The 24,870-nt window shown below is 38.0% G+C and overlaps 3 protein-coding genes across 4 annotated transcripts in view; 1 reads left to right on the top strand and 2 right to left on the bottom strand.

Annotated features, from left to right (window-relative positions):
• Window positions 1-24,870, top strand: part of LOC129725948 (general transcription factor IIH subunit 2) — a 102,694-nt gene that overhangs the window by 18,429 nt on the left and 59,395 nt on the right. The gene's annotated exons all lie outside the window — the stretch shown is intronic.
• On the bottom strand, window positions 6,149-14,689 carry LOC129725946 (cationic amino acid transporter 2-like). Of its 2 annotated transcripts, none has more exons than XM_055682400.1 (4): window positions 14,510-14,689; window positions 7,958-8,318; window positions 6,875-7,894; window positions 6,149-6,817 (listed from the first exon to the last, which is right to left on the bottom strand). In XM_055682400.1, exons 2-4 carry the CDS (start codon window positions 8,310-8,312, stop codon window positions 6,417-6,419), a joined length of 1,776 nt encoding a protein of 591 aa, XP_055538375.1. In that variant the 5' UTR covers window positions 8,313-8,318; window positions 14,510-14,689; the 3' UTR covers window positions 6,149-6,416. The 2 variants fall into 2 exon arrangements, with proteins under 2 accessions (XP_055538375.1, XP_055538374.1); XM_055682399.1 differs by lacking the exon at window positions 14,510-14,689 and adding an exon at window positions 8,746-9,090.
• The window catches only part of LOC129725945 (cationic amino acid transporter 3-like), a 51,290-nt gene continuing 49,432 nt past the window's right edge, over window positions 23,013-24,870 (bottom strand). The window contains exon 5 of the mRNA XM_055682398.1: window positions 23,013-24,819. Coding sequence (XP_055538373.1) covers window positions 24,323-24,819 — 497 coding nt within the window. The 3' untranslated portion in view covers window positions 23,013-24,322. The remainder of the gene's footprint in view (window positions 24,820-24,870) is intronic.

The following is a 24,870-nucleotide window of genomic DNA, read 5'->3' as shown; positions in this document are numbered from 1 at the left end:
AATATTTGAAGCGATATAGAATAATTTAAGAATTTTGTTAAATTGAAATTTATTCAAGCTCAAATCTCGATGGAAAACACAGTATTACAAGCCAGTGGCTGCCACTGCCACTGCGACTTCAAAGGAAGACTGGAAATTGCATTATCTCGCACTGGGTGGCTGATTAGAACGCCGGGCATCACTTTCCGCTTGGCAATGCATTTCTCGTGTTTAATGGTGCATAATGCCAGTATTGCCGCGTAAGACATAAAACTATGTATGTGAAGTTCATGACATGGAATCGCAAAGCCGTGGTATAACATCTCGGGTGACGTTAACCTTCTGCGCCTAGAACAGCTGACAACACGATGGGATTATTCAAGTACCGCCAGTTCTGTGAAGGTTAGAATCGAACCTCCGCTAGTTGGTTTTTGAGGGATAGAAGCATACCTCTTCTACACTACGCCAAAGCGATTTAATAACATCTCAGTGTCGTTAGGGAGCCCTGAGGGGGTAGGGGTGAATCCTTGACGCCTATAAAGTTTATCGCTCTTCCGTTGTACGAGGAAAACATGCGACTATTGACTTTAGTTTGTTCAGATTTTTTAAATAATATAGATTGTATAGTTGCAGTTAGCATTGGGCGATACGACGGGGAGTATCGATACTACAGTACCGATACCCAAAAAACCAAAAGTATCGAGATGTCCAAAATATCGGTCAAAAAGTATCGATACCAGAAGTATCGATACCATAGCTGAGATCATTTTTGGAATTTTTTTTTGTCTGTATTTTTGAGGTTTTCAGTCAGTTCGCCTCATTTTTTTGAATTTTTGATATTATTGTTCCAGTTCAAAATCGAAATATCGACTCGCGACTTTCGATTTTTTTACCTTATGCACAATGCGCATAGTGTCGCATCTAGTCCATCTAGTGCGCTGTATTGCGCGTAAGATGCGCTATACAGCGCTTTTGTTGGGCATTGTGTATAAGGTTAAAAAAATCGAAAGTCGCGAGTCATTATTTCGGTTTTCAACTGAAACAATAATACATTTACTGAAAACCAGTAATCGATTCAGTGATTCGCGAAAATACAGCAAAACTATTTGCTGAACAGAAAACAGTAAATGAATGTTTGCTGGAATCCAGCAAAAGAATTGATATGTCAAAAAACTTACGTCAAGCTGTCATTAGTAAAACGCGCCAAATCACTGTGCAGCTGGTACGGGATCATCGCTAAGCTCCTGATAGCGAACATGGGACCATAGCTAAGTCCTTGTTGGGCTAGATGAACTTAAAAGTTGAAATGATGATCATACATCTCTAGTTCAACAGTAATTTGCCTATGATCCGATGGGCGGATGGAATCTGGTGCCTGACGGAAACATGGTTCCCTTGAACTAACTGGTTAACCAGCAAATTGATTTATGCTTTGCTGAATGAACAGCAAATTGTCATAGCTGACAACCAGCAAGTTGTATTTTGTTTTACTAAACATGCAGCAAACGACCTGTCACTTTTATGCAATTGAGCATTACTGAATAATTAGCGAATATCATTTTGCTGAACAGATTCGCGTTGACGGTGTTGCTGATATTTGTTTGGTTTTTGCATGCGATAAAGAAGGAAGGAAATATTTTTGCTTTTGTCATCACGCACATTTTGACAATTACATATGAGTGTTCACGTAGGTGCGAATAGTCTTCAAAATCTCTTTCAACGCGAATAACCCGAATTGCTGGAAGCACAGCACACCAAAAATCAGCAAAATTTTGGTGGTTTCCAGCAATGAAAAATTTGATGTGCCGACTTTTTGTTGTTTTTCTGGTATCTATCCGCATTCTCTAGAGCAGCATGAATCAAATGACTTCACAAACAAATACAAACAGGTAATGCAGAAATTCTGAGCTTTGGCAAACAAATGAATTAGAACTTATATCTTCAAGATTTGTATTCACTGGCCCAATGGGCTGTGAAGCTCCTGTCTTATTTGTATAAATTATTGACACACTTCCATATTAATTGATGAGGAAGTTGATGACATAAAAAAGAGTACGAGGGTGGTATTCAAGACACGACCGCATGACGTTGACTACCGTATTCTTATAAAAAAAAATATTCCATTGAAGCAAATAGTAGAGGGAATTGCAACGCTTCTTTTACAAAACTTCTGTAATAAAATTTCGAGGCACCAAAAGGTACCAGTTGCCGATTATTCTCGTTTACTGGTTAGTCCGTCCAGAATTCCAGCCATTTTAGTATTTTGCAGTAGCCATTTATTACTAACAGCCACCAGCATAACAGGTGAAACCGGCATGAGATGACCGGTACTATTTTGTTTTTCCTCCTTTTAGCTGCTAACACCGAGCGTCCGTATGTATCCGGTACGGTTTAGTAATGAAACTGATGGGGTGAAATGTTCGAACGATACGTTTTATACCAAGGCTTCGTCAGATAATTAGAAAGAAGGCGGGGCTACATAGATGATGGAATGGTAGAGACAAATGTTTCTTGAAAGCTGCGCCGGCCGCTGTCGTAATATTAACACCAACACAAACATGCATTTTTGCAAGGTTTTTTCCGCTAGCAGCAGCATTTAGTAAAACAGAAAATTCAATTAGCCTCTTCTGTACCAAAATTTCGAGGCACCAAAAGGTGCCAGTTGCCGATTATAGTTTCCTGGTTAGTCCGTCCAGAATTCCAGCCATTTTAGTATTTTGCAGTGCCATTTATTACTAACAGCCATCAGCATAACGAGTAAAACCGGCACGAGATGACCGGTACTATTTTGTCTTTCCTCCTTTCAGCTGCTAACACCTAGCGCTGTCGTGAAATTAACATCAACATAAACATGCATTTCAGCAAGGTTTTTTTCCGCTAACAGCAGCAATTGTAAAACATAAAATTCAACTAACCGCTTCTATTATAAAACTGAGAGGCACCAAAAGGTGTCAGTTGCCGATTTCTTGTTTACTGGTTTCCGTCCAGAATTCCAGCCATTTTAGTATTTTGCAGTAGCCACCAGCATCACGGGTCAAACCGGCACGAGATGACCGTTACTATTTTGTTTTTCCTCCTTTTAGCTGCTAACACCGAGCATCCATATGTATCCGGTACGGTTTAGTAGTGAAACTGATGGGGTGAAATGTTCGAACGATACGTTTTATACCAAGGCTTCGTCAGATAATTAGAAAGAAGGCGGGGCTACATAGATGATGGAATGGTAGAGACAAATGTTTCTTGAAAGCTGCGCCGGCCGCTGTCGTAATATTAACACCAACACAAACATGCATTTTTGCAAGGTTTTTTCCGCTAGCAGCAGCATTTAGTAAAACAGAAAATTCAATTAGCCTCTTCTGTACCAAAATTTCGAGGCACCAAAAGGTGCCAGTTGCCGATTATAATTTCCTGGTTAGTCCGTCCAGAATTCCAGCCATTTTAGTATTTTGCAGTGCCATTTATTACTAACAGCCATCAGCATAACGAGTAAAACCGGCACGAGATGACCGGTACTCTTGTCTTTCCTCCTTTCAGCTGCTATCACCTAGCGTCCGCATGTCGCTGGTGCAGTTTTGGAATCAAAATGATGGGGCGCCGGCCGCTGTCGTAAAATTAACACCAACAAAAAGATGCATATTTGCAAGGTATTATCCGCTAGCAGCAGCATTTTGTAATAAAACAGAAAATTCAATTAGCCGCTTCTGTAACAAAATTTCGAGGCACCAAAAGGGGCCAGGTGCCGAATATATCCATGTTTTTGGTCAGTCCGTCCAGAATTCTTTCAAGATAGCGTCCGTATGTAGCCGGTACGGTTTAGTAATGAAACTGATGGGGTGAAATGTTCGAACGGTACGTTTTATACCAAGGCTTCGTCAGATAATTAGAAAGAAGGCGGGGCTACATAGATGATGGAATGGTAGAGACAAATGTTTCTTGAAAGCTGCGCCGGCCGCTGTCGTAATATTAACACCAACACAAACTTGCATTTTTGCAAGGTTTTTTCCGCTAGCAGCAGCATTTGGTAAAACAGAAAATTCAATTAGCCGCTTCTGTACCAAAATTGCGAGGCACCAAAAGGTGCCAGTTGCCGATTATAGTTTCCTGGTTAGTCCGTCCAGAATTCCAGCCATTTAAGTGTTTTGCAGTAGCCATTTACTACTAAAGCCACCAGCATAACGGGTTAAACCGGCACGAGATGACCGGTACTATTTTGTATTTCCTCCTTTCAGCTGCTATCACCTAGCGTCCGCATGTCACTGGTGCGGTTTTGGAATCAGAATTATAGAATTAACACCAACAAAAAAATGCATATTTGCAAGGTTTTTTCCGCTAGCAGCAGCATAAACATCGGAAACAGAAAGTGACAACAACAATAACAACAAAGTCAGATCGATTGTATCCGTTAGTGTCGACTGTGCTTGGGAAGAGAGGTAGTGATTGGCTGCGCGGTATGATTTAGACAATCGATATTAATTACCAATTTTTCAATAGTGTATCTCAAACAAAAGTTTGTTTTTGTTACATAAATTTAACCGTAAAAGAATTTCTGATCGATTGATGCCAAAACCTCGAAAACCTGATTATAGATGACTGCAAAATAAGCGCTCAAAACCTGACCACTTTTCTCTGGTGTTCCCTGTTTGAATTACTAGATTTTCAAATTCAGGGGCCTAACTTCGATATAGACGTTAGTCAACGTCAAAAGTTAGATATGTCAGCGAAAATAAGATAGTGAAGTCTACCGCTGAATTTTTCTAACTAATTAATATTGCAATTTTGTTTTTCACTTGTACTCTAACTTGTGTCGACGGAAAGCATGAGTTAGTTTCCGCTTGCCAATATTCGATCTGAACAGTGTAACCAGAAAACTTATATTTGTTTTTAAAATACTGTCAAATTTCGCTCGTTGGGCTATGTTTAGTTGGGCTACGTTTTAGTTGGGCTCCCGCTCGTTGGGTTATAACCCAACTAAATCGAAGCCAAACATCATTTCTGATAACGTTGAATTTCGTTTGAGGGGTTTGTGGATGTATTTTAACGCAGAAAGTAGAATTAATTCAAATAAAAACAAATGAAGCTGAGTATAAATGTTAATAAACAATATTTTAATCAATTGTCAGAGAAACAATATAAGTTTTGTGGCTTAATAATGCAACGTAGAGCTATGCCTATTTTTGAAAGTATTTGAGAACACGTTATTATTGAGCACTCCTTTTTGGCTTTAAATGTGTGGCTTAAGTAAAACAAATTTCGAATTTGGCCCTATGCTGCGTTTGGCTCAGATTTTGACAGTTCGTTTGGCTCACAACATTCTCTCCATCTATTTCTCCATCTAAGTTTTGCTAGTGCGAATAGACTTGTGCGATATTTATACTGACAGTGGCAGCTTTTTAGTGGTTCCAGCTCGTATCAACTAGCTGGCATCTCTATCCGATTTGGTTTGCTTTATCGCAGCTAACAACGCAGCGGTTCTACGATGTGTGGGCTCCACTGACACTGACAGACAGCATAACATAGCGTATGAAAAGTGGCGGTGATCTCGTGTACACATTAAGATGTTAGCCTTTGTAACATGGCGCGATGTCAGCTAGCTGGTCCGTATGCATAAAAGAATATCGATACAAATATCGCGGTTTTCAGTATCGATACGGTCGAGAATCGGACGCTTGTGTATCGATCCAAAAAATCGAGATATCGTGCTGAAAGTATCGATATTTCCGATACTGATACAATATCGCCCATTGCTAGTTGCAGTTAATATTAGTGGGAAATCCAAAAAAATCTGTTATTGAGTTTGGTTGTATCAAGATTTCATCATGAGCGCTGCATTATGTATCGGAAAATCTTCGCCCGATCCTGTGAATGACGAAAAATCCTTAGATATGACATCGCACAGAAAATCTCTTACATCCCGGGTTGCTGCACTCAATACGCTTAGAAATTAATCACAATCCGGATTACTAGGTCGAAACAAGTAAACACTCTTTGTATATAACTGTACCTATCACATAAATTGCACCCAAGTTTACAAAACATATTTATCTTCATTTGCATCTCGTACCAAACAATGTAAATGTATTCTGTCATTCCGTCTGGTTTCTGCTAGTTTTGTCTGCTGTGCCCAAGCTCAGGAAAAATCGGGGAAGTGATAAAGAAAGAAACACAATCCTTCGTGTCTTACTTGTGTGGTTTATTGAATGCTATCATCGTCACATCACAAAGAATAAATATTTCATCTTTTCTGTACTATGTGTGATTGTTTAAGTTTCCTTTTTGTCAATGAGAATATCAACTAAAAGTTGGTCTATCTTTGAATATGAATGTAAAAAAAATCACAGAAACCAACTCTGAATCATATCTCACTAAATCTAATTTCTAAGCCCGGAATGAAAACTGACTAGAGTGCGAGTTCGTATGGCGATGCAGCTGGTTATTCACTACACTTTCTCTACTCCGGCCGTAGCAAATGGATTTTCCAGCTGACTTTCGGAAAATGTGGGACTTCGACTTCGAGAAGCCAGAGCGGAGTGCCGGATCCCGTAGGTGAAGTAAATCAGAAAACCTACTGATAGCCATAGGGAAAAGCTGATCCACGTAGCGGCGTCTAACTGGAACATCAGATAGATGTTCACAAACATGCTTAACATTGGCACGAACGGTACGAAAGGCACTTGAAAGGTAAGTTTGGTCTCATCGATGGGTTGACAAGCTATTACGAAGTAAAAAATCAACATCGACATGGAAAGTGCCGCTAGGACAGTCAAAACCAGCGGATGCTGAGCGGAAAGGTAGTCCTGGCCGTGCACGAGTAAAGCGCTGATTCCGCAAACCGCCATTGCTGTTGAAAACAAAAAAGTTAGGTTTAAAATTCTGAGAACTATTCATCTAAACTTACCGTACACAAGCAGACAAACTTTGACTATTTTTGATGTGAGAGAGTTCGGCTTCTTGGCAATGTTCAAATTGAATAACTGTTTCATGATTATCGATTTGTCCTGGCTTGTAGTTTGAAAGTTGTCTTGCTTGTCATATCTCAGGACCATGACACTTACAGCAACGATTGTGTATGCTAGCAACGTCCCGATGGACATCATATCGATCAATTGCTGTAGATCGAAGAGTAATGCCATGGTTCCAGACACCAGCCCAGAAATAATTGTAGCCAAAATAGGTGTCTTGGTTTTGGGATTCACTCGACGCAGCCCTTGGAACATAATCCCATCGGATGCCATGGCATAGAGTACACGAGGCAACGGAAACATGGCTCCCAACGAATTAGTGCATAGTGAAAAAATTGCGCCTATCGATACGATCCATTTGATCTCCTGCCATCCAAGCCAATCGAAAAGGTTTGGGAACGGCGCTATTGGATCTTGCAGATAGTATGGCAAAGCCATCGTCAGAACCGTTGCGACACCAGAATACGACAGAAAAATGATCAAAAGAGAGAAGATGATAGCCAGTGGAATGTTCTTCGAAGGATTCCGAGCTTCCTCTCCGGTAGTAGCGATGCAGTCAAATCCTACATAACCATAGAAACACTTAGCAGCTCCTGCCATCACTCCTGCTATCCCGTACGGTAAGAATCCCCCGACACCAGCATGTATATCAGAGGGAATATCCTCTGGCTTTATGTTCCAGTTGATTGGGTCGGCTTTCGTTCCAACAGATATAAGAACTACAGCGATAACCAGCAGATTGACACCAGTGAAAACGTTATTCAAGATGGTGGACTCTTTCACGCCGTAGGCTAATAGCGCAGTGATAGTGAGAACCACCATAAATGAAAACACATCGGGATACGATCCCAAAAAGCTCACACGAATCTCCCAAATGTTCCGCATGGCACCCGCTATCCGGTAATCAATTAATGCATCTATATAACCGCTTAGTCCACGTGCCACACTGGCCGTTCCTACAATACATCCGATTTTTGATTTCTAACTTCTAAGAATGACTAATTTATAAGCGGACATACCAATTATGTACTCCAGCATCAAGTTCCACCCGATGGTAAACGCGGCAAACTCCCCGATTGTGATATACGTGTAAATGTAGGCCGATCCAGCTTTCGGAACACGTGCGGCAAATTCGGCATAGCAAAGACCGGCAATCGCTGCAGCAAGCGCTGCAATCACAAATGAAACCACTACTCCCGGGCCGGCTTGTTCGTATGCAACTGATCCAGCGAGAACGTACGCTCCCAATCCAAGCGTACTGCCAACACCAAGACCCGTTAGGTCCAGCAGTGTCAACACGCGTGCCAGCTTCGAATGGCTGCCGTCGTCGTCATTGGGTTTCTTCCGGCTCATAGCATTGAAGAGGGTTTCCATTGTTGGCTGAAAATAAAACAGGTTGGTTTTAAAGTCAATTGTCTCACGATAACTAGAGTCGTGGATTTACTGGAACATTGCAACATTTCATGTTTTTTTGAAAAACGTATTTTAAAATCTCGAAGATTATGTATGCTGACATTACTCATTGCTTCTACTATGTATTTTATCATAAATGTAACACAATTCTGACCTTATCTTTTGCATCATGTGCACTAATTTTTCAATTAAATTTTGAAGACTGATGTCATAATTCCGCAACTTCTCACGGAATTTTGTTCAGCAAATTTGCTCTATAATCATTTATTTGAAATTGTTTTTTAAGTTTACATTACAAATATTTAATTTAAAATCTGATAAGCACTCCGTTATCCGTAATTAGTAGCATTATTTTATAACATGGGCTCCTAAGAAATTAACGAATCACTTTTACCTGTTAGCTAGTTTAGATGTATAGCTTGACCGCGGGCCCATACATTTGACGCATGACAAGACATTTTTGTCACCACTCAGGAATAATTTTTAGTGCCTGACAGACTATTAAGCGTTTTATTACCTATTACAAAACCATAGACACGTGCTCTTCATTTAGCTCACACATCATTGAACATTTAAATGCACCGTCCACCGCATTGATGTAAATTAATCATTTTTAATTGATCACCGATCGTAAAATGGACTTGGACGTGAACCACATCTAGCTTGGAACGCTCAGCTTACACGAGATTGCGGCAGCAAAAAAAATTATCTAGCATTCCAATAAAAAGCAATGACGAACCTAAATTGACATGCTAAAAACCAAATGAATTTTGTGAGGTTATGAGATCTTACGTAATAAACTTTGGACTGTTGCATCAGATCCATACACATGTTTGCCAATATCAAACTTTAAAGTGAAGCAATCGAGGAACATTTTTTCGATTGAAAGAATAACGATGGGGTAATGAAAATCCCTTCGTATACCACATTTCTTAAAAAAGACCGTGCGTCTCCACCAAAACATCAGAAGTAAAATCGGTTGCAGTTCTGAAACATGATCTCAGGGTTGCTATATTAATATATTTTTCTCTGCAATGTTTTGCAATTTCGTGTGACGTAAACGTGTTCAACCATCTCGGAAGTCGGAGATTTCGGACACGATGAGCAGTTTTATTCGTGCAAACCTTCCCGCGTGTCACTTTTTTTTTTAAGGGGGGATTTGTTAGTAGCTTAAGTATTTATGATAAATATTAGTAAATAATGAGTATGTGTGTCCAATCACAAATGGTGACTTCTCAACACTGTTAGAAATTTGTAATTTTAATTGTTAGGATTTCTTTGCTGTTGTTGTGCAATTAGGACTTATCATTCGTAGGGATTTAAACCTACTTGTCAGAAAAGGGGAAGTAAACTTACAACTAACTTAATTACTAACTTATTGGCTATATAGAGAGCTTATCGTAGCAATTGAGGATTGCAACGATTTTTGTCGAAAATTGTTAATAATTTTATTTGACATAGCTTTTAATGGTTCAACACCAGTGAGTCTATGTAATTCGAGTGTTCCAAACCAAGAAGGACGCTTCAAAATCATCTTCAGAATTTTATTCTGAATCCTTTGGAGCGTTTTCTTCCTTGTTGAACAGCAACTTGACCAGATCGGTACAGCATAAAGCATTGGTGGTCTAAAAATTTGTTTGTAAATCAAAAGTTTGTTCTTTAAACAAAGTTTAGAATTCCTGTTAATGAGAGGATATGAACATCTCGTATATTTGATGCACTTGGCTTGTATACTCTCAATGTGCTCTTTGAAAATAAGTTTTTTATCATAAATTAGTCCCAAGTTCTTAACCTTGTCGGACCAACTTAAAATAACCCCATTCATCTTGACAACGTAATTATTGTTTGGCTTGAGGAAAGAAGCCCTAGGCTTATGCGGAAAAATTATCATTTGAGTTTTAGAAGCATTGGGAGAGATTTTCCACTTTTGCAAGTAGGAAGAAAAAATATCTAAACTTTTCTGCAAGTAGGAAGAAAAAATATCTAAACTTTTTCCTTCTACGGAAATGCTTGTGTCATCGCAGAACAATGACTTTGTGCATCCTGGAGGCAAATCAGGAAGATCTGAAGTGAATATGTTGTACAGGAATGGACCCAAGACTGAACCTTGAGGTACACCTGGTCTGACAGGAAATCTATCAGATTTTGAATTCTGATAGACAACCTTCAGAGTTCGATCAGTAAGATAATTTTTTAAAATTCTGATTAGGAAAATTGGAAAATTAAAAGTTTGCAATTTCGCAATCAAACCTTTATGCCAAACACTGTCGAATGCTTTCTCTATGTCTAAAAGAGCAGCTCCAGTGGAATAAGATTCAGATTTGTTAGCTCGTATCATATTAGTAACTCTGAGCAATTGATGAGTTGTGGAATGCCCATGGCGAAATCCAAACTGTTCATTTGCAAAAATTGAATTTTCGTTGATGTGTGACATCATTCTGTTAAGAATAATTCTCTTAAACAGTTTACTTATTGAAGAAAGCAAACTGATTGGTCGATAACTTGAAACTTCAGCTGGGTTCTTATCCGGTTTTAAAATTGGAGTAATTTTTGCATTTTTCCATAATTTGGGAAAATATGCAATTTTGAAGCAGCAATTGAAAATTTTCACTAAAAATTCCATTGTGCTCTCAGGGAGATGTTTGATTAGTATATTAAAGATTCCATCGTCACCAGGTGCTTTCATATTTTTGAAATTTTTAATAATTGATTTAATCTCATTCAAGTTAGTTTCAATTATTTCTGCAGGTAAAAAATTCTGGGAAGAATATAAATCAAATTGACGTGTGACTTCATTTTCAATTGGACTCACAAAATTCAAATTTGAGTTATGAACACTCTCAAACTGCTGAGCAAGTCTTTGAGCCTTTTGTTCATTGGATACAAAAAAACGTTCACCATATTTTAAAACTTGAATAGGCTTTGAAGGTTTCTTAAGAATCTTCGACAGCTTCCAAAAAGGTTTTGAATATGGTTTCAATTTTTCAACTTTAGTCTCAAAATTTTGATTTCTCAGAAGAGTAAATCTATGCTTAATCTCTTTTTGTAAATCTTTATAAATAGTTTTAAAAACAGGGTCACGAGAACGTTGATATTGACGTCTGCGGACATTTTTCAAACGAATTAGAAGTTGAAGATTTACGTCAATTATTGGTGAATCAAATTTCATTTGAGCCTTTGGAACATAATAATTCCTGGCATCAACAATTGCACATTTTAATGCTTCCAAAGCGGAATCAATATTCACTTCGTTTTGCAAATCAAGCTCATTATTGAAATTTCTCTCAATATGAGTTTTGTATCTTTCCCAATTAGCCTTGTTATAATTAAAAACAGAGCTCATAGGGTTTAAAACTGATTCATGTGATAAAGAAAAAGTTATTGGAAGATGGTCAGTTTTAAAATCAGCATGTGTGATCAAATCACTACATACATGACTTTGATCTGTTAGCACCAAATCAATTGTTGAAGGGTTTCTTACAGAAGAAAAGCATGTAGGACTATTCGGAGCCAAAATAGAATAGTATCCTGAAGAACAATCATTGAATAAAATTTTGCCATTGGAATTACTTTGAGAATTATTCCATGAACGATGTTTAGCGTTAAAATCGCCGATTATAAAAAATTTCGAACGATTTCTGGTGAGTTTTTGTAAATCACCTTTCAAATAATTTTTGTGCTCGCGTGTGCATTGAAATGGTAAATATGCTGCGGCAATAAATAAAATCCCAAGTTCAGTTTGAACTTCAATTCCCAAAGTTTCAATAACTTTCGTCTCAAGATGGGGAAAAGCACGATGTTTGATTCGGCGATGAATAACAATTGCAACTCCACCGCCGGAACCCTGAATCCTATCATATCTATGAACCACGTAATTGGGATCATATTTTAATTTTATGTTAGGTTTCAAAAATGTTTCAGTAATAATTGCAATATGCACATTATTTACTGTTTAAAAATTAAAAAGCTCATTCTCATTGGCCTTCAATGAGTGAGCATTCCAATTTAATATTTTAATTGTTTTATTTAAAATCATTGCTAAATTTTAAATTAGAAACAATTTTAATAGTAAAATTTGTGCCTATTTGAATGGCTTCAAACATTGATTTTGCCTGCAACATGGCGTTCATAAGATCGAACATTGCCTGTTGCAAAAAAGAAAGTTTACCTGTCGTAATAGGCCCCAGGCAGTTGACATTAGAAAAAAATATTTTCGGCAGCAATATTAGGTGGAGTAATAGGTGTACAATTATTTTCTAGCGTGTTTTGCTTACCCATATCAACGGTCATTTTCGAACTACCAACACTAGGCGGTATAATGTTCGAACTGCCTGTAACCTGTGCATAAGTTAAACGGGTATGCAAAGGAGTAGGTAAACTATGCGTAACTGGTACGCTTGGAGAATTTTGTTTTGAATTTTGTTTACCTTGCCTTGCCTTAATAATTGCTAAACGGGCTGGGCATTGATAAAAATTCGACATATGGTTGCCGTTACAATTCGCACAGCGAAAATTTTTACTCTTTTTCACAGGACATGTGTCCTTTTTGTGAGAAGAGTCTCCACAAATGAGGCATTTTTGGTCCATGTTACAAAACTTTGAACCACGCTTGGTTGGCAACGTTGGCAAACACGGCATTGGGTGATATGCTTTTCACCTCCGCCAAACTTTCGATATAACTCCAATTTTACACGCACGTTATATAAAGCATGTGCTTTTTCAAAAAATTTTAAGTTATTAACCTAACTGCGGTGAAAATGAATTAAATAATTTACAAGGGAAATTCCAGTTCGCTGACTGTTTTCGCCTCGTGATTTTTGTTTCATCAGAATTACTTGAGTAGGGGCTATACCAAATAATTCTGTTAAAGTAATTTTGATCTCATCAACGGTTTGATCGTTGGTGAGACCTTTCAATACGACCTTGAACGGCTTGGCGCTCTTCGTATCATATGTAAAAAAATTATACATCTTTTCAGTTAAATACTGAATAAGACGATTCCAATCTTTCAATGTTTGGGCCAGTAAACGGCATTCGCCTCTTCGGCCAATTTGATAAGTAACTTTGACGTCGGAGAGAAACGTAGAAAGTTCTCTTTTAAAAATATTAAATTCAGAAGCAATAGTTACCACAATAGGTGGAACTTTCTCCTTTTTTACAGAAATTTCACTTTGAATAGTTTTATGTTCGAACATTTCAATTTCGCCGGCTTCTTGCTCAGGCAGAATATCATATAAATTTTCACTGCATAAGCTAGTTTCAGAAAGAGATGCCTCTCTTTTCCTCCCCGTAGCGATGCGTGGTTTCTTTTTTCGACCTGCCATTTCAGGTGATACGAAAAAAGTTCAAGAATAATATCAAATTGCAAGTATTGAGAAAGAAAGAAATAGGTAGTCTTGAGAAAGACTGATGTAAGTTAACTACCAGGTAATCTTTAAAAGACACACTGACAAAACACAAACTTTGAAGCTATAGGCAGTCAAAGACCAGTCCACAAGAAACCGAAAATACGTCTGATCTGTCGGGCAGCTCAAGACGCACTGACCCGCTACTCTCACCCACATCAATTTCCCCCCCCCCCCAATCAAACCCTAAGTAATTGCAGTACAATAACCTCGTGGAAACAGGAGCAAGTCGGACGCGTCGTTGAAATTACAAGTGCATCACGAGTGATGATAGATCCCACCGAGACGCGCCCCATTGATCACGGGTGCATAGTAAATCCGGCAACTATTTTTAATCTCAACCCCCAATCGGCAAAACATGCATGTCTCCCAAGCTGCGCGGTCAGCGTCACCATTTGTGCAAGTGCATTCATAAGTCAGATCACCAGATCGTTTACTTGTTTCACTTGAATAATGATAAAATGGGACATACGAAGGGTAACCGTCACAGATTTTTTTTTTATTTCGCATCTACTTTGGCACTGTGAAGCACATTTTTAGTTCTATATATTTCCGCATGTCGCCTAATAAATGCAAAGTTACAAGCACATTTGTGTTTGTTTGTCCATGGTCATCATGCACGTGAAGAAGAATTTTATTTCCAATCAGCAGCTGCTCATCGACATCGTTAGCCAAAATTTATATAACCACTTTTTTCATCGAACAGTACGGCCAGCAATTCACCACTGCTTACTGAGTGACGGCGTAACGCACCTTGCTTGAATTGTACGCGCCTGCTTTGCGTCACACACGCACACCGCTGATGATGATAACGCACGCGTAGTTACGCGGTGGCGCCAACAAAAAACCACCGGTTCTAACGGATGAAACCGACGACGACCGGATTGGTTTATTTTGATTTTTTTAGGACGACCGCACTCACCGATGTGCCAATGTAGACTAACCAGACTATTTTTAAAAAACGTATATCGATCGATAGAACCGGTTGAAGGTATGAATCCGGCTTAGGCAAGTACATGTTTGTGGATTGTGGCATGCGTTTTGGCAAAAAAGTAGTTGACATCTCGTGCGATTATTGTGAATAAATTCTGGCGTTTTTGCCAAGCTGATCCATACAGTGATATTTGTAAAATATGTCAACGTTGCGGCACAGAGTTGTGGGTAATATTTTTTCAACTTGATCGTTGACGCAATTTACAATGGAGCTGCGTAGTAGCAAGATTACAGGGTCCTCGGTGGTTGTCGATTCGAATTTTGATAGAATCAAGTTGTTCGGACTGGAAATTACTCAAACAAATTATCGAGAATATATTTTCACACCCCTAATTTTACATATTAGTACATTTCCAGTCAAAACAAGTGCAAAATAGGCATGTGACGGCACCATGTGCTGCCTTATGACAGCCATTTTAACGATAAAGTTAGATCCACTTAATATTACGTCTCAGCTTACGCCACAGTCAACGTCTCTAGTGGCGGTTACGAGAAACCAATGATAAAGCAGTGATGAGGAGAGATTGTTTACATAGGGGTGAAAGTTCCATCAAACTCGAGTCAGTGGATCGAAAGTTTTCGACGATAAACCGTGAAAGACGTGAGAAAATTTTGCACACTCACGTTGGAAATCCGACGTGCAAAAATTGGGAAGTGCGTCGAATTCCCCAAATCAACCGCAAACAGCGTGCTTAAACAATTCAATGAAACTCTAACGCTGGATCGCGCTGATCACAGCAACCGTAGAAATGAAACGATTGACAAGCAGCTACGATTGAAAGTCTGCAAAGCAGTTCGGACGACTCCTGGGATCAACCTGCGCGATTTGGCTAAGAAGTTTTCGGCACTGTCGGCGTGAAGGCCTGCGGTCGTTCCACACCAGCAAGCACCCCAACGCACAGTGGAGAATCGCTGGCCATCGACCCAAAATTGAAAATGCTAATTTCATTTCAATTATATTTTTCCTATAGTTGTATAATATTGAAGTGTCAGAATCCGAATTTCTAGAGTAATACAACAAATTTTGAATTTTCTATGATTTTTCAAAGTGTACTGAGTTAGCGTTTTTTTGTGTTTTTCTCGAAAAAAAAATGCAATGTTGCGAAATTTGCTGGAGCCTCAAGGGTAACTTGAATCTTGATGACCTCTAAGAAAAAGTTGTCTGTAAAATAGTGGAGAATAAATCCTCATCATTCGATGGTGTAGAATTTCATTGTAATACTCAAAAAAATTAGGCGATATAAAAAAATACGTTTTTTTTGCATAAAACAGCGTTTAAAGTTTGAACGGCTGGGTTTGGCACTATTGGCACTGGTTTTAAAAGATAGCTTGGAAAAAATGCTTTCAAATGCATCTAGTCCGATCCTGCACAGAGTAGCGCAGAGTATCCTTTTTTTGAAGAGAAACAACGAGTGTTCGGCACATATCGGATTTTATAAATGTAAATTTAAATTGTACACTGCAAACCGTCAACAGAATAACAAATGGTTCGCATTAGTTTGTTAATAACAACGATTTCAAACATGTTTCAGTATAATTGATCACACTATTTTCATATTTACAAGTTAAACTCATCTATATTCCGTTTTTAACGCAGTATCAAAAACTAATCATTGTTTATGTTTTGGATCACCAGCACTGAGTACCAAAACCATGTTTTGAGTTTGTATCATACCAGTCACATGTTAAAATAATCGTGTAAACCCAAACCAAGACATAATAAATCGCCTGCTAATTTCTACAATGCAAATAGTGAATTATTATTTTGATTTTAGAATCTGCATTTTGAAAACTTTTCTTGAATGTATGAAAACTGTATTGAAAATGAACACAAATATGAAGATGAAGGTGGGAGTGAATAAAAAAAAGAATGCGATGAAAAAAGCAAAGTAATATAGTCCCTATTTAAAAAAAAAACATAAGTGATTTTCAACACAAAGCATATTTTTTAATTAATTTTTTTTTTATTTTCTTTATAACTGAATGATATTTTTATGTTTTTTTTTTTTATTGCATATGAAAGTCTTTCAAGCATCATGCATTTTATTTTGCAAAACATTGGAACCGACGTAAAATTTTCCTCATATAATATATATATAAAAAACATTGAAATTCCACTAGCATCAAGAGTATGCATTTTCATGCAAAAATAATATCAAATTCGGACTCAGCGTCCCAAAATTACATAAAAACCATGTATTTTCCATGATTTAAAGACATTTTTTTGCTTGGCCAGCATTTGTATGGAGTCGCCCCACTGTGCAACGGGACCCTCAAGCAGAATATCGTTGCAAAACGCCGCGCTAGGATGCTGTATTCTGCATGAGAAAGTCTTGACCAAATTCGACGGCTGCATTTTAATGGACGAGATAATATATGTAAGAATGGATTTCATGCAGTTTATCAACAATAACAATATCGCACGCTGGCCTGGAGGCACAGACTGGACGGTTAATAGCGGTCTCGATCAACTAGATTATTAAGTTGAGAGAATTTGTTATCGATATTGTATTTGGCACATTTTGCATGTGTAGGATAAAAGTACAACGATACACCGTGCTCCAGTGCTGAGTCGAGAAAATTTCCAGCTCGAAAAGATCCTCGATCTGATCGGGAATTTAACCCGATATCACAACCGTGTGGGAGAGCTACCCGACCGACATCGCTAACCACGGGGACCACGCAGCTCACAGGACATAAACTCTATATGTCCAAGCGCAAGGGTGATGTCGCCAAGTGGTTTAAATTAGTGTTTGCTGACAAGTTCGCTCGGAAGCTGATGGTGTGGTAGAGGATCTGCAGCAGTGGCAAAAAAAACAAGGTTTTTATCGCCGGATCAACCATAAATAGCCAGATGTACAAGGAACAGTGCCTCTAGAAGCGGATGTTGCCGTTTATCCAATCACATAACGGTTCGGTAAAGTTCTGGCCTGAATTGACCAGTTGCCACTACAGCCGGGAAGCCATGGATTGGTACAAGGAGAATGGATATAATATCCCAAAAAGCTATCAACCTACCGAAAAATATTGGGCGATAATCAAGAGCAAGTGAAGAGAAGTGGCAGAACGTTAAAAACTAGCTGATTCACATAGATGGTTCAAAAAGTAGGAGGGTGGTATCCAAGACACGACCGCAAAGTTGACGTAGGACTACAATAGTTTCATATTCAATTCTGAGACTGACTACAGACTATATTTGATTTGATCACGTTTCACTTTTGACTCGGTGCCAAAATTGAGCGATTATGTTTAATCATATTTTTGAAATTATTTGTTTTTTTTTCCAATTTAATCCTCCAACAAAAAGGTATTTTGATTTTCAGTACTTACAACCGTACTATGTCTCTAATCACTCGGGTGGTCAGATCAAGTATCTAGGTCGTCATAGGCCACATGCGGACTTAAATAGTAAAAACAGTCATGAATAGAGATCCGTTCATTTTTGGCATGATTCCATTTAGGCAACAGAAAAATTTCTATCGTGTTGGCAAAATCGAACGGGGATTTGTATTTTGATTATTTGTTTGCAGCACTCTATTTTAGAAAAAAAAAGTATTCTCTTTAACATTTATGAATACCTTTTATCCGAATACATTCGAATTTCTTCAGTACACGAACAAGCAACCTTTTTCACAGATTTTATCTTCTGTATTTAATTGTCTGGTGAAGAAAGGCTCACTCATCGATTCCAAAGCATTTTGCAAGGAAAATTTTGGTTTTCTTTTGACTTTTTAATACTCTATATTTATTTATTTAAATAAATCTGAGAAAAACAGAGTGTAGAGCTCAACAATAAACAATGAATTTTCTCTATATCTGTTTCTGTACGAAACAAAGAAGACAATTCAAACACAATTCGATTGTCTTCCAGACCGCATCACGATACCTACGCGTTAGCCCAAAACGCCCCACTAGCGTCGACAGTGACAATGTAGTCTTCACTTGGATTGCCTGCACACAAATGAATATCGAGTTCTTCTGCACTGATAGACGACGAGTGAAAAGCGCTCTATTCATACATGGCTCGATGCAGTACTGTTGCCTGTGCCAGCATGATTTCTTCCAAAACATCAGTTTCAATAACATTCTCACAGCAGATCGTTAAACTACCTGATGAAGGGATGAAGGTGGTTACGAACTCCCCGAAAAACCTTCACTTTCAAGACATCAAAATAGTCTAAGCTCAGGGAAGCAAACATTACCATACCTATTAGGACGGGGAGATTCTGTCAAATTTTTTTTCGCCGCTGATGTAGAGGATATCGCAGCAGACAGTTGGTGTCTACTCATGAAGTTTGTGCTAGGCGTGCTTGCATATAATTGGTATATTGATATTGTATATTGTTCGTGAAAATTCGACCTTGAAACTTTTATTTTTTTTCATTGTTAGGCAATGAAGTGATAATGATAACTAAAATATCAAAAAATTGTCCATCATTTTATCAATCCAAAGACATATTGACTATTGTGATCCATCATGTGGTTACATCAGTATTACCGTTTGAAATCTTTCATTCCGACGTCACACTTTGGTTTGAGTTTCCGCAGAATGTATCCCGATATAGTGCGGTAAGACGTAGTCCTACGTCAAAAATGGCGGATCGAGTTTACAGTTTCACTGTGCAGAAGGTGATGGGCGGTATAAAACGAAAAGTGCGTGAATTCATCCGAAACTCGAACTCGGCGAATATTTTGACGTGGGACTACGTCTTTGTTTACTATACTGGGATGCATTCTGTAAAATTGGAAATGAAACTGGCAAATGTTGCGCCCGATTTCAAACGTTAATAACAGCATAACCACATGATGGATAACAATAACCAATATGTTGTTGGATAGATAAAATGTGTAACAATTTTATAACGCGCTAGTTATCATTATTATTTCACTGCTCAACGGTGAAAATTTATAAAAAGTTACAGGGAAACTTATGCGAACAATGAACCAATTACATGCCAGCATTCCTAGCACAGACGACGTGAATGGACACCATCCGTTCCCCGTGTTATTCTCTGTATCGATATCGATCTAAAAATTGACATAGTCAATTTATTTTTGCTTCCATGAGCTTAGAATAAAATGATGTCTCAAAGTTGAAAGTTTTCTGAAAAGTTTGAAACAATCCCCATTCTTGAACAATTTCTAAACCTGCTTTCAAAACCTAATAAAAACTGATGTCTTGAAAGAAAACATGCCGGTAAAAGCAATACCAGTGGAGTAAAGAACCGCAGGTCTGCAGCGGTACTCTTCTATTCGTACATTTCAGCGGTACACTTCTATTCATACTGCAGCCATACTATTCGTATTGCAGAGGAAAATTTGCAATGCTGCTGTTGATGGTGATTGAAAGTATATCTCATAAATATGATTACCATAAACAATTCAATAAGAATTATAAATTTTTGCAACGGATATTTATTCAATTTTATTTTCGATATTCACTAAATAATCGTGACCGGATAGTATCGAAAGAGTAAATTCCACATATACACATTTATAGAAGAGTAAGAGCCTGCGAATGTTTGTGAATTTTTGGTTTATTTACTAAGGTTCATTAGAATCTTTTTTTACATTTCAAAATTGTTAGATGATATATTATTATTCAAAACTTTAGTATAATAAACGTATGTATATTAGCAGTCTTCGTAATACAGCGAATGTAGTTGTAGGTAAATGAAAAAAATTGTCAAGCAAAAAACAAAAATGGAATTGTTGATTGTTACGATTTTTTGCTAGAACTTGTTAATAGTTTTGTTAGACATATCTTCTTATGTTTACCAATTAATGAACCTTTGTAAGGGCTTCTATATTATTTTGAAAGTAAGAACCATATTATAGATTTGATTTAATCAGAGTTAAATAAGACAAAACCATTTATTATAATAACGTAAGTATTATTGGATTTGGTTTTAGAGGATATAGAGTTAATTCTGACTTTGACGCATTACGAGAAAAAAATCCTCTAATTACAGTGTTTAGTCCCACGTCACCATTTCATACAACCCTAGGGCTGTATACCTTGTAGTATTTTTCTGTATTTTTCCTTCAAAGGTCAATAAATTTGATTCAAAATGATATCTCAAGATTTTTTTCTATGTGTTTTTTTGACGAAGATAAGTTCCATTCATTTTGTGCGACCAAATATTAAATGGATCAGGCTTTAACTTTTTCCCGCTCATGGTGAATCTAGAGCACCAAAAATTTTGATGACCATATCTTGATGGAAAATAGTTTGTTTTGACTGCTTTTTCCTACAAAATTTTGTATTTTTAATACACCCTCAAGTTGGCATATCAAATGACAGCTTGAATCAATGACGTGACTTGTTATAAAGAAAACTGCTGATAAAACGTATTGGTGGCGAGTAGGTACTCATTTTACATGTTCGTTTAAGAACATATTTAGACAGCAAGCCTTGCCACCGTCAGAAGAAAAAGAAGACGATTATCGCAGTGAAAAGTGGTTCTACCGTGACTATTTACAAGCCTGCATTAGAGCACTACTGGGCACACAGACGACAAAAATTACAACGTGTACGTGCTAAAATATCTGTTATGATGAAATATCATACTGGCCAGTAGAGATGTATCAGTAGTGATCGTACCCATCGGGTCCGGGTTTGAAATTATTTGAAAGTGTCGGGTACTTGTCGGGTTCGGCTTTGATGAAAAAAGAACTTTTGGGATCGGTTCGAGTTCGGATTTAAAAAGGTCGAATTCAGGTCGGGTTTGAGGAATCCCGAAACCCGACAATAAAATATAAAAAATCTCGGGTTCGGGTTTCATAGAAATAAAGTTTTCGGATTCGGGTCGGGTTCGGGTTTCAACCAAAAAAAAATCAAACCCGACTTTCCCTACCGGCCAGCATTCAGAGACACACAGAGATGTTCCCAATGTAATCACTGTGATCCCTCCACGCACTTTAGATGTTCAAAGTATGCAAAAGGAACATTGAACTTGACGGAGAAATTATTTTTCCATGTCCGGTCAGATGAATTTCTTAAGATCATAGAAAAACTTATTTTTTCTTTAAAAACTGACTTCGAATAGTTAAGTATTCATTTTTTTTTCATCTCCTGAAGATAGTCCCTGCTGTGCTCATAGTTGCTTTGCAGCGTCATTTCAATTTTCACTTTTTTTGAAAAAGCAAAATTCTACACTCACTCTAATTAGTCTACAAAGTATTTTGCCCAAACTAACACGTAAATCATAGTTTACAGGCCCAAGCGAAGTGAAAATTTTGAAAAGTGAAGAAGCATAAATTTTCACTAGCGAAATCTGTCGTGAAAATCCAGTTGTGGAACACGCAGGTTATTTCACCAGCCTGCATCACAGTTTAAGTGAAAATTGGCCGGAACTGACAGAATATCAGAACAGACAGAATATGTTTGCATGCGTGAAAAAGGTAAACCCAAGTGAAAAAGATGAGATCCACAACCTACGATTTCGTTGGATCGAGTTTGTTTACAGTTCCAAGCGTAGCGATATTTTTGCAGGTTGCATTTTTCACGCGCGTGAAAAAATGAACATTTTGTATGAGATTTTTTCTTCGCTTAAGCATAGTTTACAGTTCCAAGCGAAGTGGAAAAATTGACAAGTGAAAAGCGTAAATTTTCGCTTGCGGTATCTGTCGTGAAAACCCGTTTGGGGAACACGCAAGTATTTTATTTTTTTCACGAGTTTACACTTCAAGCGAAGTGAAAATTGGCTGCAACTGACAGCATATAAATGCACGCAAGTTTTCGCTTGCTGCTGCTTTTTTCACTAGCGTTTGCATGCGTGAAAAAAGTAAACCCAAGTGAAAAAGATTAAATTCACAACCTTCGATTTCGCTGGATCGAATTTGTTTACAGTTCTAAGCGAAGTGAAATTTTTACAGGTTTCATTTTTCACGAGCGTGAAAAAATGAACATTTTGTATAAGATTTTCACTTCGCTTGGAACTCTAAATTGGGCTTTAGAAACAAAGCTTAAATCATGAAAAACCTCGTGAGCGGAAGAGGGTTAAAAAGTATCGAAGTAGCCTCAGATGTTATGTTAAAGTAGGTTTTGGCACGTCATAAAGCTAGGTATTCGAATTCTAGTTTTTTTTCAGCAAAAACAACATTTTCAATTTTAGAAATTTAGTTATGGGTGACGTTCAAATCAGTAGATTGCTCATTTTATGAATGAAGCTAAAACACTTCCCAAAATCCGGTTCAAGTGGGTTAAAAAAATTAGCATGAAAACAATCCGTTTGATTTTACGTGGTTTATTACTATTTTTAAAACATCACAAATTTAAAGACAGGATTAACCCTCTAGTGTCCAAGCCCACCTTTAGACGGGCTTCTGTAAAATCTCTATAAATCTTCAAAAATTACTTGAAAAATGGTTATATAGAGCTTGGGCACTACAGGGTTCAAAAAAAAAAAAATAGAATCACATTAATGAATCGCTTAGCTGAACAAGCAACTGCAAAATATAAAATTAAAAATTACCTATTTGACATGCATGTTTAAGATAGATGGATGTTCTCTAAATTTATGGATAATGTTTCCACCAGCGTCAGAGAATCCTCATGATATTGGATTCTTCGATCGAGTCTGGTTCGACAAATTTCCCGCATATTCAGGATGATGAAGAATTACTATCCTATCGAAAACCCGATACTTTGTATTTAATTTTATCTAGTTATTTTCGATCAAATGGCGATAGTATTCTTGTATATCAACTGCATCAACATCTTCCAATGCGAAGTAACCCCCCTTCCGTTATGGCAATTCATCTTCTTCCATCAATTTAATCTAAATACTGATAAACGGTACCCAGCTTTGCTCGGTTTATTGCATTACATAAAATGATCGGTAAAGTTATTGCGCAAAATAATCGATTGTACATTTCACCTAATCCGGGTATGAATGCGTAATAGGCCAGCTAATCCGGCGGAGGGTAAGTACGATAACGAAATCAGTACGTTTTCCAGGATGCAATCACTGATATATTCCCTTTGTAGTTGCACGAATTGTGATAATTTTATAGACTACTGGAATACAGTTAAGGGGCCGGTGATAAGCAGAGGAATGTGACGACTGCGATTTTTGGATCAACTGTTATATCTATGAACATTGAACGTATGTTGGCTCTATCATAATGCACCTATCTAACAACTAGGTTATCTCCGCTGTCGGAGATTAGGTTCACTATTATAAGGTGGTCATTTCACCATTGAATCCACTGATAAAACTTATTTTAAATACTTTTTATCACAAGCCTGATTTCGGTTTGCCAAGACGTCTCTGTGGACAAGCGTTCTCTGGCGAAATACGTAATATTACATTTGAACAAATAATTCAATATCACGAAATGTTTCTGTTCTGTTGGATGTGATAAGAAACAAGACTAAATCCGTTCATAATGGGAATGGGTACGCTGTTTAGAACTATTTTGGTTCGTTCTGACAGAGCTGCTAGCTGCCTCGGGGGGGTTATAGTACAAACGTTTCGAGAGAGCTGATATAAAATCTAATGTCTCTGTGATTGACCTGATTGATTGTACTGCTTATTTTGTACCGAGTAAGGAAATAACGCCGTCTGTTTAGTCGCTATTCAACGTGTATGAGTTTCTCGAACTTTTCCGGGGATGTTCGTTTGGAATGCTCGAGAAGATTCGATCGTGGCTGGCATCGAACCCGTTGTTGTCAATACCATTCTTCTCTATGCAGGCGTTACCGTTCGCCTCTGCGTCAGCGGCCTTCTCTCTGGCAAGCACTCCTTCCACCGAGTGACGGATGCCGTAGGTGAAGTAAATGAAGTAACCGATAGCAATCCAAACGGCAAACCGGATCCAGGTTCCGGCGTCCAGTTGGAACATCAAGTAGAAGTTGAAAAATACACTTAACAGCGGCAGTACGGGAACCAGCGGAACTTTGAAGGTCAGTTCAGTTTTGTCCGTCGGCTGACAAGCGATTACGATCGCCAATAGAATCATGCCAGCTCCCAATATCGCAAGGGCTGCAATGACTCCGGGGTAGTCGGTTGAAATTTGATCGGTTGCGGCTACCAAAATACTGCAGATTGCGCATACCAGAACAGCTGAAAAGAGCTTGATATTATGGGAAATCTAGTTCATCGATTGCGTTTTTG

The sequence above is a fragment of the Wyeomyia smithii genome, chromosome 2 (assembly GCF_029784165.1).
Source record: "Wyeomyia smithii strain HCP4-BCI-WySm-NY-G18 chromosome 2, ASM2978416v1, whole genome shotgun sequence".
NCBI classification, from domain to species: domain Eukaryota; kingdom Metazoa; phylum Arthropoda; class Insecta; order Diptera; family Culicidae; genus Wyeomyia; species Wyeomyia smithii.
Note: the sequence above shows the minus strand (reverse complement) of the source record. Positions and strands in the feature narration are given on the sequence as shown.

What these genes read in the sequence shown, in the direction of transcription:
- LOC129725946 (XM_055682400.1), bottom strand. Translation starts at nt 8,312, where the DNA reads ATGGAAACCCTCTTCAATGCTATGAGCCGGAAGAAACCCAATGACGAC. An exon ending in GATGCTGGAGTACATAATTG is followed by an intron (nt 7,895 to 7,957) that starts GTATGTCCGCTT and finishes GATGTATTGTAG; the next exon opens with GAACGGCCAGTGTGGCACGT. An exon ending in AGTTTGTCTGCTTGTGTACG is followed by an intron (nt 6,818 to 6,874) that starts GTAAGTTTAGAT and finishes TGTTTTCAACAG; the next exon opens with CAATGGCGGTTTGCGGAATC.